This window comes from Mustela putorius, unplaced genomic scaffold, assembly GCF_011764305.1.
Source record: "Mustela putorius furo isolate JIRA1106 unplaced genomic scaffold, ASM1176430v1.1 tig00003834_pilon_pilon_pilon, whole genome shotgun sequence".
NCBI lineage: Eukaryota > Metazoa > Chordata > Mammalia > Carnivora > Mustelidae > Mustela > Mustela putorius.
Genome location: NW_025421987.1, coordinates 47,065,825 through 47,080,519, shown reverse-complemented (window position 1 = coordinate 47,080,519; position 14,695 = coordinate 47,065,825). Strand labels below are relative to the sequence as shown.

At 37.6% G+C, this 14,695-nt stretch overlaps 1 protein-coding gene across 10 annotated transcripts in view; it reads left to right on the top strand.

The window, feature by feature from the left end:
- Positions 1 to 14,695, top strand: part of TFDP2 (transcription factor Dp-2) — a 174,407-nt gene that overhangs the window by 140,718 nt on the left and 18,994 nt on the right. For 8 of the 10 annotated variants that reach the window (XM_045088463.1, XM_045088461.1, XM_045088462.1 and 5 more), the window contains 3 exons: positions 5,152 to 5,314; positions 10,243 to 10,389; positions 13,993 to 14,061. In XM_045088463.1, coding sequence (XP_044944398.1) covers positions 5,152 to 5,314; positions 10,243 to 10,389; positions 13,993 to 14,061 — 379 coding nt within the window. The remainder of the gene's footprint in view (positions 1 to 5,151; positions 5,315 to 10,242; positions 10,390 to 13,992; positions 14,062 to 14,695) is intronic. The other 2 variants (XM_004754491.3, XM_004754489.3) reach the window with 1 other exon arrangement.

The window sequence follows — 14,695 nt, the reverse complement described above, 5'->3', positions numbered from 1 at the left end:
AGTTTAACATGTTACTCTGCCCTTGCTATTTCCTTTATTGTGGTTAATTGGATCTAGAGTCTGGATCAAATTCCAGTTTCAAAATAAAGTTACATATTAAAAACCAAACACTGGAGAGAACAGCTCAAGGAGAGCAAACAGTACAGAAATAGAAGCACTAGAGTGAAATTTTCAGGTTGAAAAGTTGATTCTGGGGGTGCCCGGGTGGCTTAGTCAGTTGAGCATCCCACTCTTGATCTCAGCTCAGGTCTTGATCTCAGGGTCATGAGTTAAGGCCCCACATTGGGTGTCACACTGGGCGTGAAACCTGCTTAAAGGGAGGGAGGAAAGGAGAGAGGGAGAAGTGAAGAAGGAAGAAAGGAGAGAAAGAGAGGAGAAAAAGAAGGAAGAGGGTCTGGGAGAATGAGGCATGATTGTCAGTGGGTGCAGGGTTTCTCTTTAGGGTGAAGAAATTAGATTGCGGTGATGGTTGCTGCTGAATTGTATACATTAAAAAATAGAGCTTACAGTATGTGAATTATATTTCAATAAAGCTGTTATCTTAAAAGAGGAAGTTAGGGATGCCTGGGTGGCTCAGTGGGTTGAAGCTTCTGTCTTCGGCTTAGGTCATGATCTCAGGTCCTGGGATCAAGCCCCACATCGGGCTCTCTGCTCGGCGGGGACCCTGCTTCCCTTCTCTCTCTGCCTGCCTCTCTGCCTACTCATGATCTCTGTCTGTCAAATAAATAAATAAATAATCTTTTTAAAAAATAAAATAAAAAAGGAAGTTAGATTTAATAACAAAGAGGGATACCTCATCCTCTAAGATTTCTAGGAAGAGCTCACTTAAAAGTGAGACTTAGATCTTCGATTATCTATCTATTGATTATACCTGTTGGGCTATTCCACTGACATGTCAAACTCAATATCATTGCTGACCCAAAAAAATATAATGCAAGGCACATGTAATTTTTAATTTTCTAAGCCAGTTTTAAAATTAATTTCACATTTTTTGTTGTTTTTTAGATTTTATTTTATTTTATTTTATTTTTTATTTATTTATTTTTTAAGATTTTATTTATTTATTTGTCAGAGAGAGAGCAAGCGAGAGCGAGCACAGGCAGACAGAGTGGCAGGCAGAGTCAGAGGGAGAAGCAGGCTCTCTGCAGAGCAAGGAGCCCGATGTGGGACTCGATCCCATGACGCTGGGATGATGACCTGAGCTGAAGGCAGCTGCTTAACCAACTGAGCCACCCAGGTGTCCCTAGATTTTATTTTTTAAGTAATCTCCTCGCCCAGAATGGGGCTCATATTCACAGTGCAAGATCAAGAGTCGGCGTGCTCTATCAACTGAGCCAGCCAGGCACCCCTGAAATTAATTTTTATATCTCTTATTTAATCTAATATATCTAAAATATATTTCAACATGTAATATCCATGAGGTATTTAACATTCATTTCTCATACAAGTCTTGGAAATTCAGTGACATTGTCTTAATTCAGGCTTCCCAGATTTCATGTGCTCGATAGCTACATGTGGATCATACCTAGGTATTGGACCATGTGGATGAGGAGGCTTAAAATGCAGCTCATGACTGTGTTCCTGTCTCCTGGATCTCAATAAATGACTCCCTTTCTAAGAGTCATTCTCTCACTTCCCACTTTCTTAACATTCGTATCGACCAGTCACTTAGTAAAGATAAAAATAAATTTTCATCTTGGGGCACCTGGGTGGCTCAGTGGGTTAAGCCTCTTCCTTCAGCTCAAGTCATGATCTCAGGGTCCTGGGATCGAGCCCCACATAGGGCTCTGTGCTCAGCGGGGAACCTGCTTCCTCCTCTCTCTCTCTACCTGCCTCTCTGCCTACTTGTTATCTCTGTCAAATAAATAAATAAAATATTTTTTAAAAATTAAATTAAATTAAAAAAATAAATGTTCATCTTTAAAATTTACACAAATCCATCTCTTCTTATTCAACCCTACTTATCTAGTTGCCCCAATTTCAAGAGTCGATATTTCTTCCTAGGCTTACCTCTCATCTGGTCTTTGCTTTTGCCCCCTCATAAATGCATTTTCTACTTTGCAGCCAGAATCTCTGCCTGACTGACAATTTTACCATGTTACCTTTGGTGGCTTCCCAGTATTTCAGTAGTAGTAGTTAGAGGTATTAGTAGTAGTAGTGTGTGACCTCAGGTGATTCTTTGGGAATGTGGGGAAAAAGAAAGATATCTGGGGTGCCTGGGTGGCTCATTCGGTTAAGTGACTGCCTTCAGCTCAAGTCCTGATTCCAAGAGTCCCAGGATTGAGTCCCCCATCAGGCTCCCAGCTCTAGGGAGTCTGCTTCTCCCTCTGACCTTCTCCCTTCTCATGCTGTCTCTCACACTCTCTCTCAAATGGATAAATAAAATCTTTAAAAATAAATAAATAGATAAAAATAAAAATTAAGAAAGTAGTATATGTCCTTCCTTCATTCTTTTAAAAAGTACATTTTGTCTGTTTCTTAATGTATATAAGACAGTAAAATGTGTAAATGATTTTTTTTAAAGATTTCATTTATTTGACAGAGACATGGCGAGAGGGGAAACACAAGCAGGGAGAGTGGGAGAGCGAGAGGCAGGCTTCCCGCTGAGCAGGGAGCCCGATGTGGGGCTCGATCCCAGGACCCTGGGATCATGACCTGAGCTGAAGGCAGATGCTTAATGACTGAACCACCCAAGCACCCCAAATGTGTAAATAATTTGTAAATGAATATAATTATACTAAAGCAAGGTGATAAAGTACAGGTTCCTTTGCATGGCATTTATGGGCCTGCCCCCTTGTCTCCCTTTCTGGTTCATCTTTTGCCTTGTACTTTATCTTCTGGTAATGCTGCACTGTTTGTTTCTATGTCTCTGAACATTTATCATCTGTTGCACTCTCCCATGTGTGTACTGCTGCTGCTTCTGCCTAGTTGCCCTTACTAACTTCCTTCACTTGACAGTTCTCTTTTGGTCGTGGTGGCAGTGAAAACACTTAGGAGATCTACCCCCAACAACTTTTTAAGTGTACATTATCATTAACCATACATACTGTGTTGTACAGCAGATATCTAGAACTTGCTCTGCTTGCATAACTGAAACTTCATTGAATGTGTTGAGCAATTCCTTGTTTTCCCTTTCCCTCCAGGCCCTGGCAAGCATCATTCTACTCTTTGCTTCTATGTGTTTGACTCTTTTATATACCTTATATAAGTGAGATATGCATTATTTGTCCTTCTGTGATTGGTTTACTCTAATGTCCTTCAGCTTCATCCATGTTGTCACATATGGCAGGATTTCATTCTCTTTTAGGGCCAAATAATATTCCATTGTATATATATGCCACATTTTTTTTTTAAGATTTTATTTATTTATTTGACAGAGAGAGATTACATGTAGGCAGAGAGGCAGGCAGAGAGAGAGAGGAGGAAGCAGGCTCCCCACTGAGCAGAGAGCCCGATGCGGGACTCGATCCCAGGACCCTGAGATCATGACCTGAGCCGAAGGCAGCGGCTTAACCCACTGAGCCACCCAGGCGCCCTATATGCCACATTTTTTAATCCTTTTATCTGTCTATGGACATTAGGTTAGTTCCATTTCTTGGCTATTGTGAATAATGCTCAATGAACACAAGAGTACAGGTACCTCTTTGAGATCCTGATTTCAGTTCTTTCGGATATATACCCAGAAACAGGATCACTGGACCATATGGAAATTCTATTTTGTTTGTTTTAAAATATTTTATTTATTTATTTGACACAGAGAGAGAAATCACAAGTAGGCAGAGAGGCAGGCAGCAGCGGAGGGAAGCAGGCTCCCCACTAAGCAGAGAGCCCAACGTGGGGCTCAATCCCAGGACCGTGAGATCATGACCTGAGCCGAAGGCAGAGGCCCAACCCACTGAGCCACCCAGGCACCCCTGGAAATTCTATTTTAAATATTTTGAGAACCTCCATACTTTTTTCATGGCGACTGTACCATTTTCCATTCCCACCAACAGTGTGCCAGGGTTCTAATTTCTCCACATTTTCACCAGTGCTTATCTTGTTTGTTTTGTTTTGTTTTTTAATAGCCATCCTAACAGATGTGAGGTAATGCCTCATTGTGGTTTTGATTTGCGTTTCTCTAATGATTAGTGATGTTGAGCACCTTTTCATACACCTGTTGGCCATTTGTTTGTTCTCTTTGGAGAAACTTCTGTCCATGACTTTTGCCTACTTTTAATTGGGTTATTTGGGGGTTTTTTGTTAATGAGTTGTTGGAGTTTCTTAGCTATTTTGGCTATTAACCCCCTGTCAGATAAAGGGTTTGTAAATATTTTCTCCCATTCCATAGGTTGCCTTTTCATTTTGTTGATTGTTTTCACTTGGCTCTTACTCAAGCAAATCTTTCTCCTCTAGGTTAGTTAAGATGTCCCTCTTCTCAGTTCCCATAACTCTGTCTTGGCACGTAACCTTACTACATTGGAATTGTCTGTCCTTATAGGTCTGATTTGTCTCCACTGTCTCCACTGTCTTCCCCCCGCCCCCACCCCACAATGAGATTCATACTAAGGGAAAGGATTTTGCCTCAGTTGTCATTTTTGTATTCTATTTCCTACTGCAGTTCTTGGCATATAGTTGGCATTCAGAAATTGGCAGAACTAAATTGAACCCCTGAAAATGTAATAAGTTATCAGAGTTTAGGACTAAGCATTAACCAAAGTTAAAATAATTGAAGACTTAGTCTTTTATTAATACCAATGACCTCTGTTTGAAATTTGAGTAGATAAATGAAACTGAGAATAGTGGTACTTTAATTTTATGTGAAAAGGAACTGTGGCACACACAGAATACAAAAAAGGTAAACATATAACTACCAGGGCAGTGTTTTTGTCTGTTCTTCTCATGGATTTATTCCCAGTATGTAGAATAGTACCTGGCACATAATAATAAGTAATGGTCAGTAAATATTTATTGAATAAATGAATGATGTGTATAGAAAACACTCAGCTTCATACTTTATTTCCTTTAAGGCAAAAATTAAGTTCAAAACATTTCTTCATTCGAATTCAATTTAAAATTTACCACTTAAAGCAGGAATCAAATTACTATATTCTCCCATTAGTTTTATAAAGGAAGTCTAGTATATAAATATGTATTTTTTTTCTCTTTTAGTAAACGAAGCAAAAAAGGAGATAAAAATGGAAAAGGTTTGAGACATTTTTCCATGAAAGTGTGTGAGAAAGTTCAGCGGAAAGGTACAACGTCATATAATGAGGTGGCTGATGAGCTGGTATCAGAGTTCACCAATTCAAATAACCATTTGGCCGCTGATTCGGTAGGTACATCATGCATGTGACTTTGACTGGAACGGCGAAATAGTATATCTCTGGGTTGACTGTCATTTTTTAAGGACTCAGACTAGCTGGGGAATCCCCAACTCCTTTACCTGAGGGTTTCATATTACCGATTGGGGAATTCTTTTGTTGTTGAGTTTTTGTTAGTTTTGTTTTTGAAAGCGTTCTTTTATTATATATTTAAACATAAAGATTAACAAATATTCTTAAAAATCTACTTTTTGGGGCTACAAAAGGAACATACTTTTTTTTTTTTTTTTTAAGATTTTATTTATTTGAAAGAGAGAGAGAGGGAACACACAGCCAGGAGGAGGGGCAGAGGGAGAGGGAGAAGCAGACTCCCTGCAGAGCAGGGAGCCTAACTCGGGGCTCCAACCTAGGACCTTGAGATGATGACCTGAGCCGAAGGCAGACGCTTAACTGACTCAGCCACCCGAGTGCCCAGGAATATACTTTTCTCAAACATACTTTTTATATTTGAATGACTTGAGATGTGTTTCTGAATTCGTTAATGTTTCTTCTATATCTAAGCCAATTTGAAAAATTTATCTTGTTTATAACTGAAAAATAATGTATGAATGTGTCTAAAAAAATTCAGTTGTACCAAAGAGTATATAATAAAAATCTCTCTCTTTTTCTTTTTAAAGATTTTATTTATTTATTTATTTTTATTTGAGAGAGCACAAGCAGGGGGAGCTCAGAGTAAGAGGGAGAAGCACGCTTTCTGCTAAGCAGGGAGCCTGACCTGGGGCTCAATCCTAGGACCCTGAGATGATGACCTGAGTCAAAGGCAAATGTTTAACTGACTGAGCGACCCAAGTGCCCCACAATATCTCCTTATCAAGACCTTAATCTGTTTCTTGAGATTCTTGAGTATCATCCCCCAAATTCCTTATGCATATACATAATAAAATTTATTTCCTTTTTTTATTTTTTAAAGATCTTATTTATTTTAGAGAGCAATAAAGAACAGTTCTGTCACTTCCAGAAGGTTCTTTCCACCTTTTGTAATCTGTCCCTCCTTCTCCCTCTATCCCTAGGCAACCTTTGATCTGCTTTTCATCATTATTGGTCAATTTGCATTTTATTTAAATGTAATCATATTGTATGTACTCCACAACAATTCTTTTTTTTCCCCCACAACAATTTTTATAACCGTTCTTGACCTTAGTGGAAATAGTTATAGTCTTCCAACCTTAATTATGACAAAGGTTTTATTTTTGAGATGATAGCAACCATAATTTGATTTTTTTTAAAGATTTTATTTATTTATTTGACAGACAGAGATCACAAGTAGGCAGAGAGGCAGGCAGAGAGAGAAGAGGAAGCAGGCTCCCCGCTGAGCAGAGAGCCCAGATGCAGGGATCAGCTTGATCCCAGTTTCTTTCTTAACTAAAAAAAAAAAATCAGAAATGGATACTGAATTTAATCAAATTCTGTATATTTTCCTGAAAACTGAGGAGTTTTACATTGACACTCACAAATGAGATCGGTGGGATTTTCTTTTCCTTTTTTTTATTTTTTTACCATCTTTGCAGTTTTGATTTGCAGTGTTAATGCTGTCTTTTTAAAATTTAGAGGTTTTTTTCCCCCTTATTCCTCTTTTTCTCCATTATAGGTTAAATAGCATGGATTATATATTTCTCTTCCCTGACATGTTATAGAAATCATCTGTGATACCATCTAGGCCTGTCGATTTGGTGGGGGGATAAAGCTTAAATAGTATTCTCCATTTTTTCTTTGGTAATTAGTCTGTTTAGAATTTCTGTCTCCCTTAGAGTCAGTTTGGTATTTTATGTTTGCTTAGAAAATCCTCCATTTCATACCTGTTCTCAAAATTTATTTGCATTATTTTTCTCAAATCACCGTTTCTTAGATTCTATACTGACCCTCCTGTTTTGCAGTTAATTTCTTTTTTTATCTTCATTTTTCTTTAAATTGTTTATTTATTTATTTATTTATTTGACAGAGAGCAGGAGCGCACAAGCAAAGGGAGGGGAGAAGCAGGCTCCCCGCAATGTGGGGCTCAATCCCAGAACCCTGGGATCATGATCTGAGCCGAAGGCAGATGCTTAACCAACTGAGCCACTCGGGCACCCCTTTTATCTTCATTTAATATTCTCTTTCCTGGGGCGCCTGGGTGGCTCAGTGGGTTAAGCCTCTACCTTCGGCTCAGGTCATGATCCCAGGGGCCTGGGATCGAGTCCCGCATGGGGCTCTCTGCTCAGCAGGGAGCCTGCTTCTCCTCATCTCTCTGTCTGTCTCTCTGCCTATTTGTGATCTCTCTCTCTGTCAAATAAATAAATAAAATCTTTAAAAATATATATATATTCTCTTTCCTGAAGTTACTTCTGTTATTTTTCTGTTCTATGATGTATACTTTACTTTTATTATTTTGTTTAGTAATTAAAATCTTTATAGCTACAACTTTTCCTCTCGTTCACTGCTTTACCCATTTCCCATTGATTCTGATATAATGTTATTCTTTAAATATTCTGCACCTTTGGTTTTCATTTCCTCTCTGACCTAAGAATGGCATTAGAGTCTTTATAGTTCCTGATGATAGGGATTTTTGTTTGTTTTTCTGGGTTTTTACTTTTTACTGAGTTTTTCATTAGCTGTGATCAGAGATCGTGAGTTGAATTATTTATATTTTGGAGGGGTTGCTTTGAGTTTTTTCTTGTGAGTCATTCTTTTCTCTGGCAACTGTAGAGAAGGTACAAACATTCTGATTCTGATTGAAAGTGGAGGTTCTCAAAATGTACTACAAGACTCCATATGACCTGGCCCACCATTACCTCTCCGATCTCGTCTCCTGTTATGCACTCTCCCAGTTACTACACTCTAGCCACCTTATAATAAAGATTATATTTTGAAATGATAGCAACCATAATTTGATCTTTTTAAATAAACATTTCTTTCATTTTTCTTAATTAAAAATATCAGAAATGGATATTGAATGTAATCAAATTCTATATAGTTTATCCTGAAAATTTAGTAGGAGGAAAATTTAGTAGGAAAATTTACATTGATGATCATGATTGAAACTGGTGGGTTTTTTTGTTTTTTGTTTTGGAGTGAATATGCCAGATATATTCCTTATCAGGCTCACTATTTCCTTTGTCTGAATCTCTGCTAAGGAGCCATATGGTTTCGCTCTCCTCTCCAGTTTTCTCTCAGATGTTTCTGTACTGAGGCATTTCTTAGTACATTTCATCATCTAACATACATTTTTACTAACCACTCCCATCCCCATCCCTGGATACAAGTTTGGGGGGTTTTTCTTCCTGTTCCCTACTGTGTGGGGGATTTGTTTGTTTGTTTTAATAAATTGGAAGGTTTGTTCTTTTAGTTCTTTAATTGGTTATCTTTATAACTTTAAGTAACTTCATTATTTTGTTTCTTTTGTTTGTTGTCCCCTATAAAACCAGTATCTGTTGGTTATGAAGGAAAAAAATTAATATGCTTGTATTTACTTGCATCTCCCACCTTTCCTGTTTAGCACAAATTCAGATTGAATATATTAGTGGTAGTTGTTAAAAGAATAATATTATTATCGTTGTTGTTATGACTTTAAATAAATATGTTGTACCAAAACCTCTATTATTAATGTACTTCATCTGTTTGAATAGTTCATCTGCTTTGGATCCCGTGCCCCTTTAAATATTAAAGAGAACCTCACTCAGCAGGCCTACTTCGGTTTGTCTCCTGGTATTTTTTATTATATTATCATTATTTCTACAGGGTCAGGATTTCTAATACTTACATTCACTTCTGTAACTTCAGTTTCTCCCTTCAAGTTAAGTTTCTATATTCAGTTTTCTCGACCATCCATTATTATCACGGCATTTGATTGATTGGATTTTTCATAAGAACTGCTTGTCCACAATAAAATAAGGGTTTTTTTCTTTGCATAATCTAAGTTAAGACAGTCTCCTTATTGAGAAAAATCTTGCTTAAAAAAAAAAAATCAGCTGAAATAAACAATGTGCTTTAGTGATCTGTGTGATGACATTTTGGTGCAAGTTCCCTATTTTCATTGTAGACTAGTAATAGTTTTCAGATCAGCACTAGTCCTTGGACCACATACTTGAAAAGCACTGTTTTACCTAACTAAAACATGCATCCTTAACTTTTCAAAGTCTTATAATATCCTCCCAGACAATGCAGGGTTTTAGCCCACTTTAATTAATACATCCATTACCCCTTTCTGATATATACTGTTGTCACATATGTTAGTTCTATATATATTCTTGACTCCACAAGACATTCTTATTTTATAAAGTGAGTGTTACTGGAAATATACCCACATATTTGTCTTTCATGTTGGTCTTCATTCCATCCTGCATCTCCAAACTTCTACCTCGTATCCCATCCATCTTTCTTCTTTTTTTTTTTTTTTTTTTTTAAAGGTTTTATTTATTTATTTGACAGAGAGAAATCACAAGTAGATGGAGAGGCAGGCAGAGAGAGAGAGAGAGAGAGAGAGAGAGAGAAGCAGGCTCCCTGCCGAGCAGAGAGCCCGATGCGGGACTCGATCCCAGGACCCTGAGATCATGACCTGAGCCGAAGGCAGCGGCTTAACCCACTGAGCCACCCAGGCGCCCACCATCCATCTTTCTTCTAACTGAAGAATGCCCTTTAGTATTTTTTAATTTAGAACTGTTGCTAACCTAATCTTTATTTTTTAGAATATTTTATGTTTTAGATTGTTTGAAAGTATCTTTATCTCATCCTTACTTTTGAAGGATATTTTCACTGGGTATAGAGTTCTTTAAACACTCCTAAGATATTATAATAATAATATTAATTAAATATCCTAATATCCTGTGACTGTATCTTAAGCCTTGAAATTTATCACTCATTAAAAGTATTTTGAAATTTATCACTCATTAAAAGTATTTTTTAGCAGGCTTATGACCAGAAGAATATTAGGAGAAGAGTTTATGATGCTTTAAATGTGTTAATGGCAATGAACATAATTTCAAAAGAAAAAAAAGAAATCAAGTGGATTGGCCTGCCTACCAATTCTGCTCAGGAATGTCAAAATCTTGAGGTAAGTGGAAAAATCTGTTTTTAGATAGTAGTTTATTCTATTTTACATAAGAGGCATTTTATTTTATTTTATTTTATTTTATTTTATTTTTAAAGATTTTAATTATTTATTAGAGAGCACAAGCAGGAAGAGTGGCAGGGGGAAAGGGAGAAGTAGACTCCCTACTGAGCAGAGAGCCTTGACATGGGGTTCCATCCCAAGACCCTGGGATCATGACCTGAGCCGAAGGCAGACACTTAGCTGACTAAGCCAACCAGGCACCTCTATAAGAGGCATTTTAATTTAGGAATACATATAATATTAAAATATTTCTAATTGTTCATGTATACTATTTTTTTGGTCAGACTCTTTGTTGAATTTTAGAACTGGAAGGAGATTTAGAAAGGTATATAGTTGACTAATGAGAGACATAGAGATTTCTTAGAAAACGTATTTTATTCTAGTTTAATTGTGAACACTCTAATAATAAATTTTTGACAACTCATAAATAGAAATAATATGTTATTTGATGAAATGCTTGCTGTATGGATCCAAAAAAAAAAAAAAAAGGATTAAACTGGCTGTTTACTTTTAGTGTTTAAACTTTTGTCCTTGATTCTCGCATCAGTGGCAACAGAATGGCAGAATGGTATTTCATCTGTATCTTTATCAGAAAGGATAGAATGTTCGGTGAACATGATTTTGGGATGCTATATGCAAAAACATTTTTTATCCCATTAACTTCAAATCTTTCCTATATGAGCATGTGCCCTGACCTACTGGTTTTAAATTGATTTGACATAATTGTACTCTCATGGTCATAAATGGAATACACTGAAGTTAAATATAGTTTCTGGCAATAAATATGGTTGATTTCATGTTTTTATTAGTCCTTTTTCCCCTCAGCAAATCAAAACTTATTTGATATTATTGTCCTTGTGGATAGAGGGAGAAATCAGACATTCATCAGGAGCTGTAGAATGTTGGGGTGCCTGAGTGGCTCAGTCAGTTAAGCATTTGCTTTCAGCTCAGGTCGTGATCCCAGGATCCTGAGATTGAGGTCCCACATTGGGCTCCCTACTCAGTTGGGAGGGTCTGCTTCTGCCTCTGCCCCCTCCCCTCTACTCATGCTCTCTCTCTCAAATAAGTAAATAAAATCTTTGAACAAAAAAAAATGGTTGTAACCTGGCGATTCACAGACCTGTACCCCTGGAGATAAAAATATATGTTTATAAAAAATTAAAAATTAAAAAAAATGGTTGTAGAATGTTATTCATATGCTACCGTGGAAATGACCTCCTTTTCTCCTGATAGAGTAGAATTTGAGTATCTTTTTTTTTTTTTTAAGTTTTTTTCTCTAATTTTTTAAAAGATTTTATTTATTTGTCAGAGAGAAAGTGGCAGGTAGCAGGAGAACCAGGCTCCCTGCTGAGCAAGGATTCGAATTTGGGACTCAATCCCGGGACTCTGAGATCGTGATCTGAGCTAAAGACAGACACTTAACTTAGTAAGCCACCCAGGTATCCCGAGGATCATTTTTATTACCAGTAATAGTAAGCTGATAACAAAGCCTCAACAAGCAGAAATCTATTAGCAGTACCTAAAGATTATACAAGACAGAATCTTTGACCCCAGGAACTTTCATTCTAATTGAGGAAAGGAAAAATGTAAAAGAAGTTACCAAAACTGTGGTCAATTATTCCTGTGAAAGACATATATACAGATGCTCTAGAAAGGGAGGTAAAGGAGGGCTTTACCAAGAAAAGAAACAATTCCTTGAGCTCAGTGATGAGGGAGGTGTAGGCGTTTGCCCAGTGGTTTAGGGCAGGGAGGGCCTTCCAGAAGCAGACATAAGAAAGCATGTACACAGCTGGGTGTGACCAGAGTACAGGCAAGGCTAAAGGGGATGGATTTCTAAGTATGAAGCTTTAAGGACCTGATCCTGGAAACAGTGGGAAGCTTTTGAATATAAAGAGGAAGACTGATGGGACATATTCAAGGGATCATTCTCCTAGTGAGGTTGGAAGTTGAACTAACGGGAAGATGAGGAGGGAAATTGAGGGGGTGGCTTGGAGATGGTCTGAGTTAAGTCAGTGTCATGAGGTTGGAGAGGTGTTTTACAGGTAGAATTGATACAACTTGGCTTGGTGTTAAATGGGGGTATGAGGGACAGGTAGGGGTCTGGCCTGTCACAGCTACAGATAGAGGGGGGAAACTCTTTTCAAATTTAGAAAGCCACATAGATTTTTCTAGTGAGTCTTAAGTTATTTAAAATGAAAGTGCTTTAGTGGTTAGATGAAAAATGAGAAGAAACTCTTGGTGCAGACTGGAGTAGATGGGGAGCAAATAAGAAACACTGTTAGGCACCTGGGTGGCTCAGTCAGTTAAGTGGCTGCCTTTGGCTCAGGTCATGATCCTGGGGTCCTGGGATTGAGCCTCGCATCGGTCTCTCTGCTCAGTGGAGAGCCTGCTTCTCCCTCTCCCTCTGCCTGCTGCTCTGCCTACTTGTGCCCTCTCTCCATCTCTCTAATAAATAAATAAAATCTTAAAAAAAAAAGAAAGAAAGAAACACTGTTAGAGTTGACAAGAAAAATGTCATGTTTGATGTTACTCACTTTTGCCCAAAGACACAGTGAGGAACTCGTCTATGAGGAAATTCAGACCCTACTAACTATTTAGTTATTAAGTTAACTATTAAGTAATAGTTGTGCGAAGCTGGGAAATTTGTCCCATAAGCATGTTCCTTACTCTACAAGTAGAAATTTTGTATTGAATATGTAGGCTCTCTGTATTAGGAGGTATGCCTATTTAAAAGTCAGTTAAACTGAAATCTTAAATGAGATCTTACTGCATTCTTTGGGTTGGGGGTAATATAAGAAAGTAATTAATAGTAAGGTCTCTGGAACCAGATGGCTTAGATTCAAATCCTGACTCTTGCCCTTCACTAGTTATGTGACCTTGGGCCGTTACTTAACCATATGCCTCCATTTCCTTACATGGAAAATGGGTAACAACAGTTCTCACCTCCTAGGGTCTTAAGAAGATGCTTTAAGATAATGTGTGTAGGGAGGGAAAAAAGATCATGTGTGTATGAAGTGATTAGTTGAGTTGCTGGCACACAAAGTATTCATTAAGTGTTAACTATTACTCTGGTTAGAATTTGAAAATAGCAACAAGTACTGCATATTTAGTATTTATGAAGTGGATGGGTTTCATTAATAATAATAGTTACCACAATTCTGCTATCATGGCTACTTGCATACCCCAACCCCTGCTCCCCAAAAAGGTGTGATATGCCTTTATTGATGTTGGTTGTTAAAATGGATTGAATTTTAAGGAAAATTCTTTTTTTAAGATTGGTTGATTTATTTTAGAGAGAGAACACAGAGCATGAGCTGGGGGAGGGGCCGAAGGAGAAGGAGAAGGAGAGAATTCCAAGCAGAGTCCAATGCGGGCTCTAAAGATCATGACCTGAGCTGAAGCCAAGACTTGAACACTTAATGGACTGAGCCACCCATGCACCCCTAAGGAAAATTCTTGATATCTGAGAATGGGGGCCTGGAAAGTGAGCAGTACTTTATACTCTCCATATGTTCATGTTATTTTGTAACCTGTGTTTTAAAGATAGAGAAGCAGAGGAGGATAGAACGGATAAAGCAGAAGCGGGCCCAGCTGCAAGAACTTCTCCTGCAGGTAAAGAAGCTGGGATGTTTTTCATTCTTTTTGGTACCTATATTCTGCTACTCTACTTACTTGCTTTTAGCATTGGTGTTTTCTCCTTTGGTTGCCTTTTGAGTAGTGTCTGACGGGACCGCACTAGGGCGGCCTCCTCCACATCTGAGCTCACCACCATCCACATGGTCTGCCTTTACGATGATTGTCTCTCACCACCATCATCATGGCCTCATGACAGGTCACCTACCCTGTGCATGACTTATCTTATGCATTACTACTGACACTTATTCTTACTCTGCAGAGAAACTGTTAGAAGTCCTTTTGTGTGTGTTTATTTTAGCCCTAATTTGGAATATCAAGAAGTAAGGCTCATTAAACTTCAAGCACTTAGAGTAAAATTATCAAATCCACCTGTAATAACTTATTATCTGTAAATATGTAAAGATTCAATAAACTCTGTAGAAATACCAAAAGTTAAAATGCACTTCTTTTTAAGAAAATTAGCTTTTATAATGTAATAAGGATCCCTATATTTACACTGTTTTGGATAATTGCCTGGAATTTGGATGGTTTTTCAAATATAATAGAGCCAGTGTATAAAATCATTGAGGTAAAATCACATGGCCTTTTTATTATTATTATTATTATTATT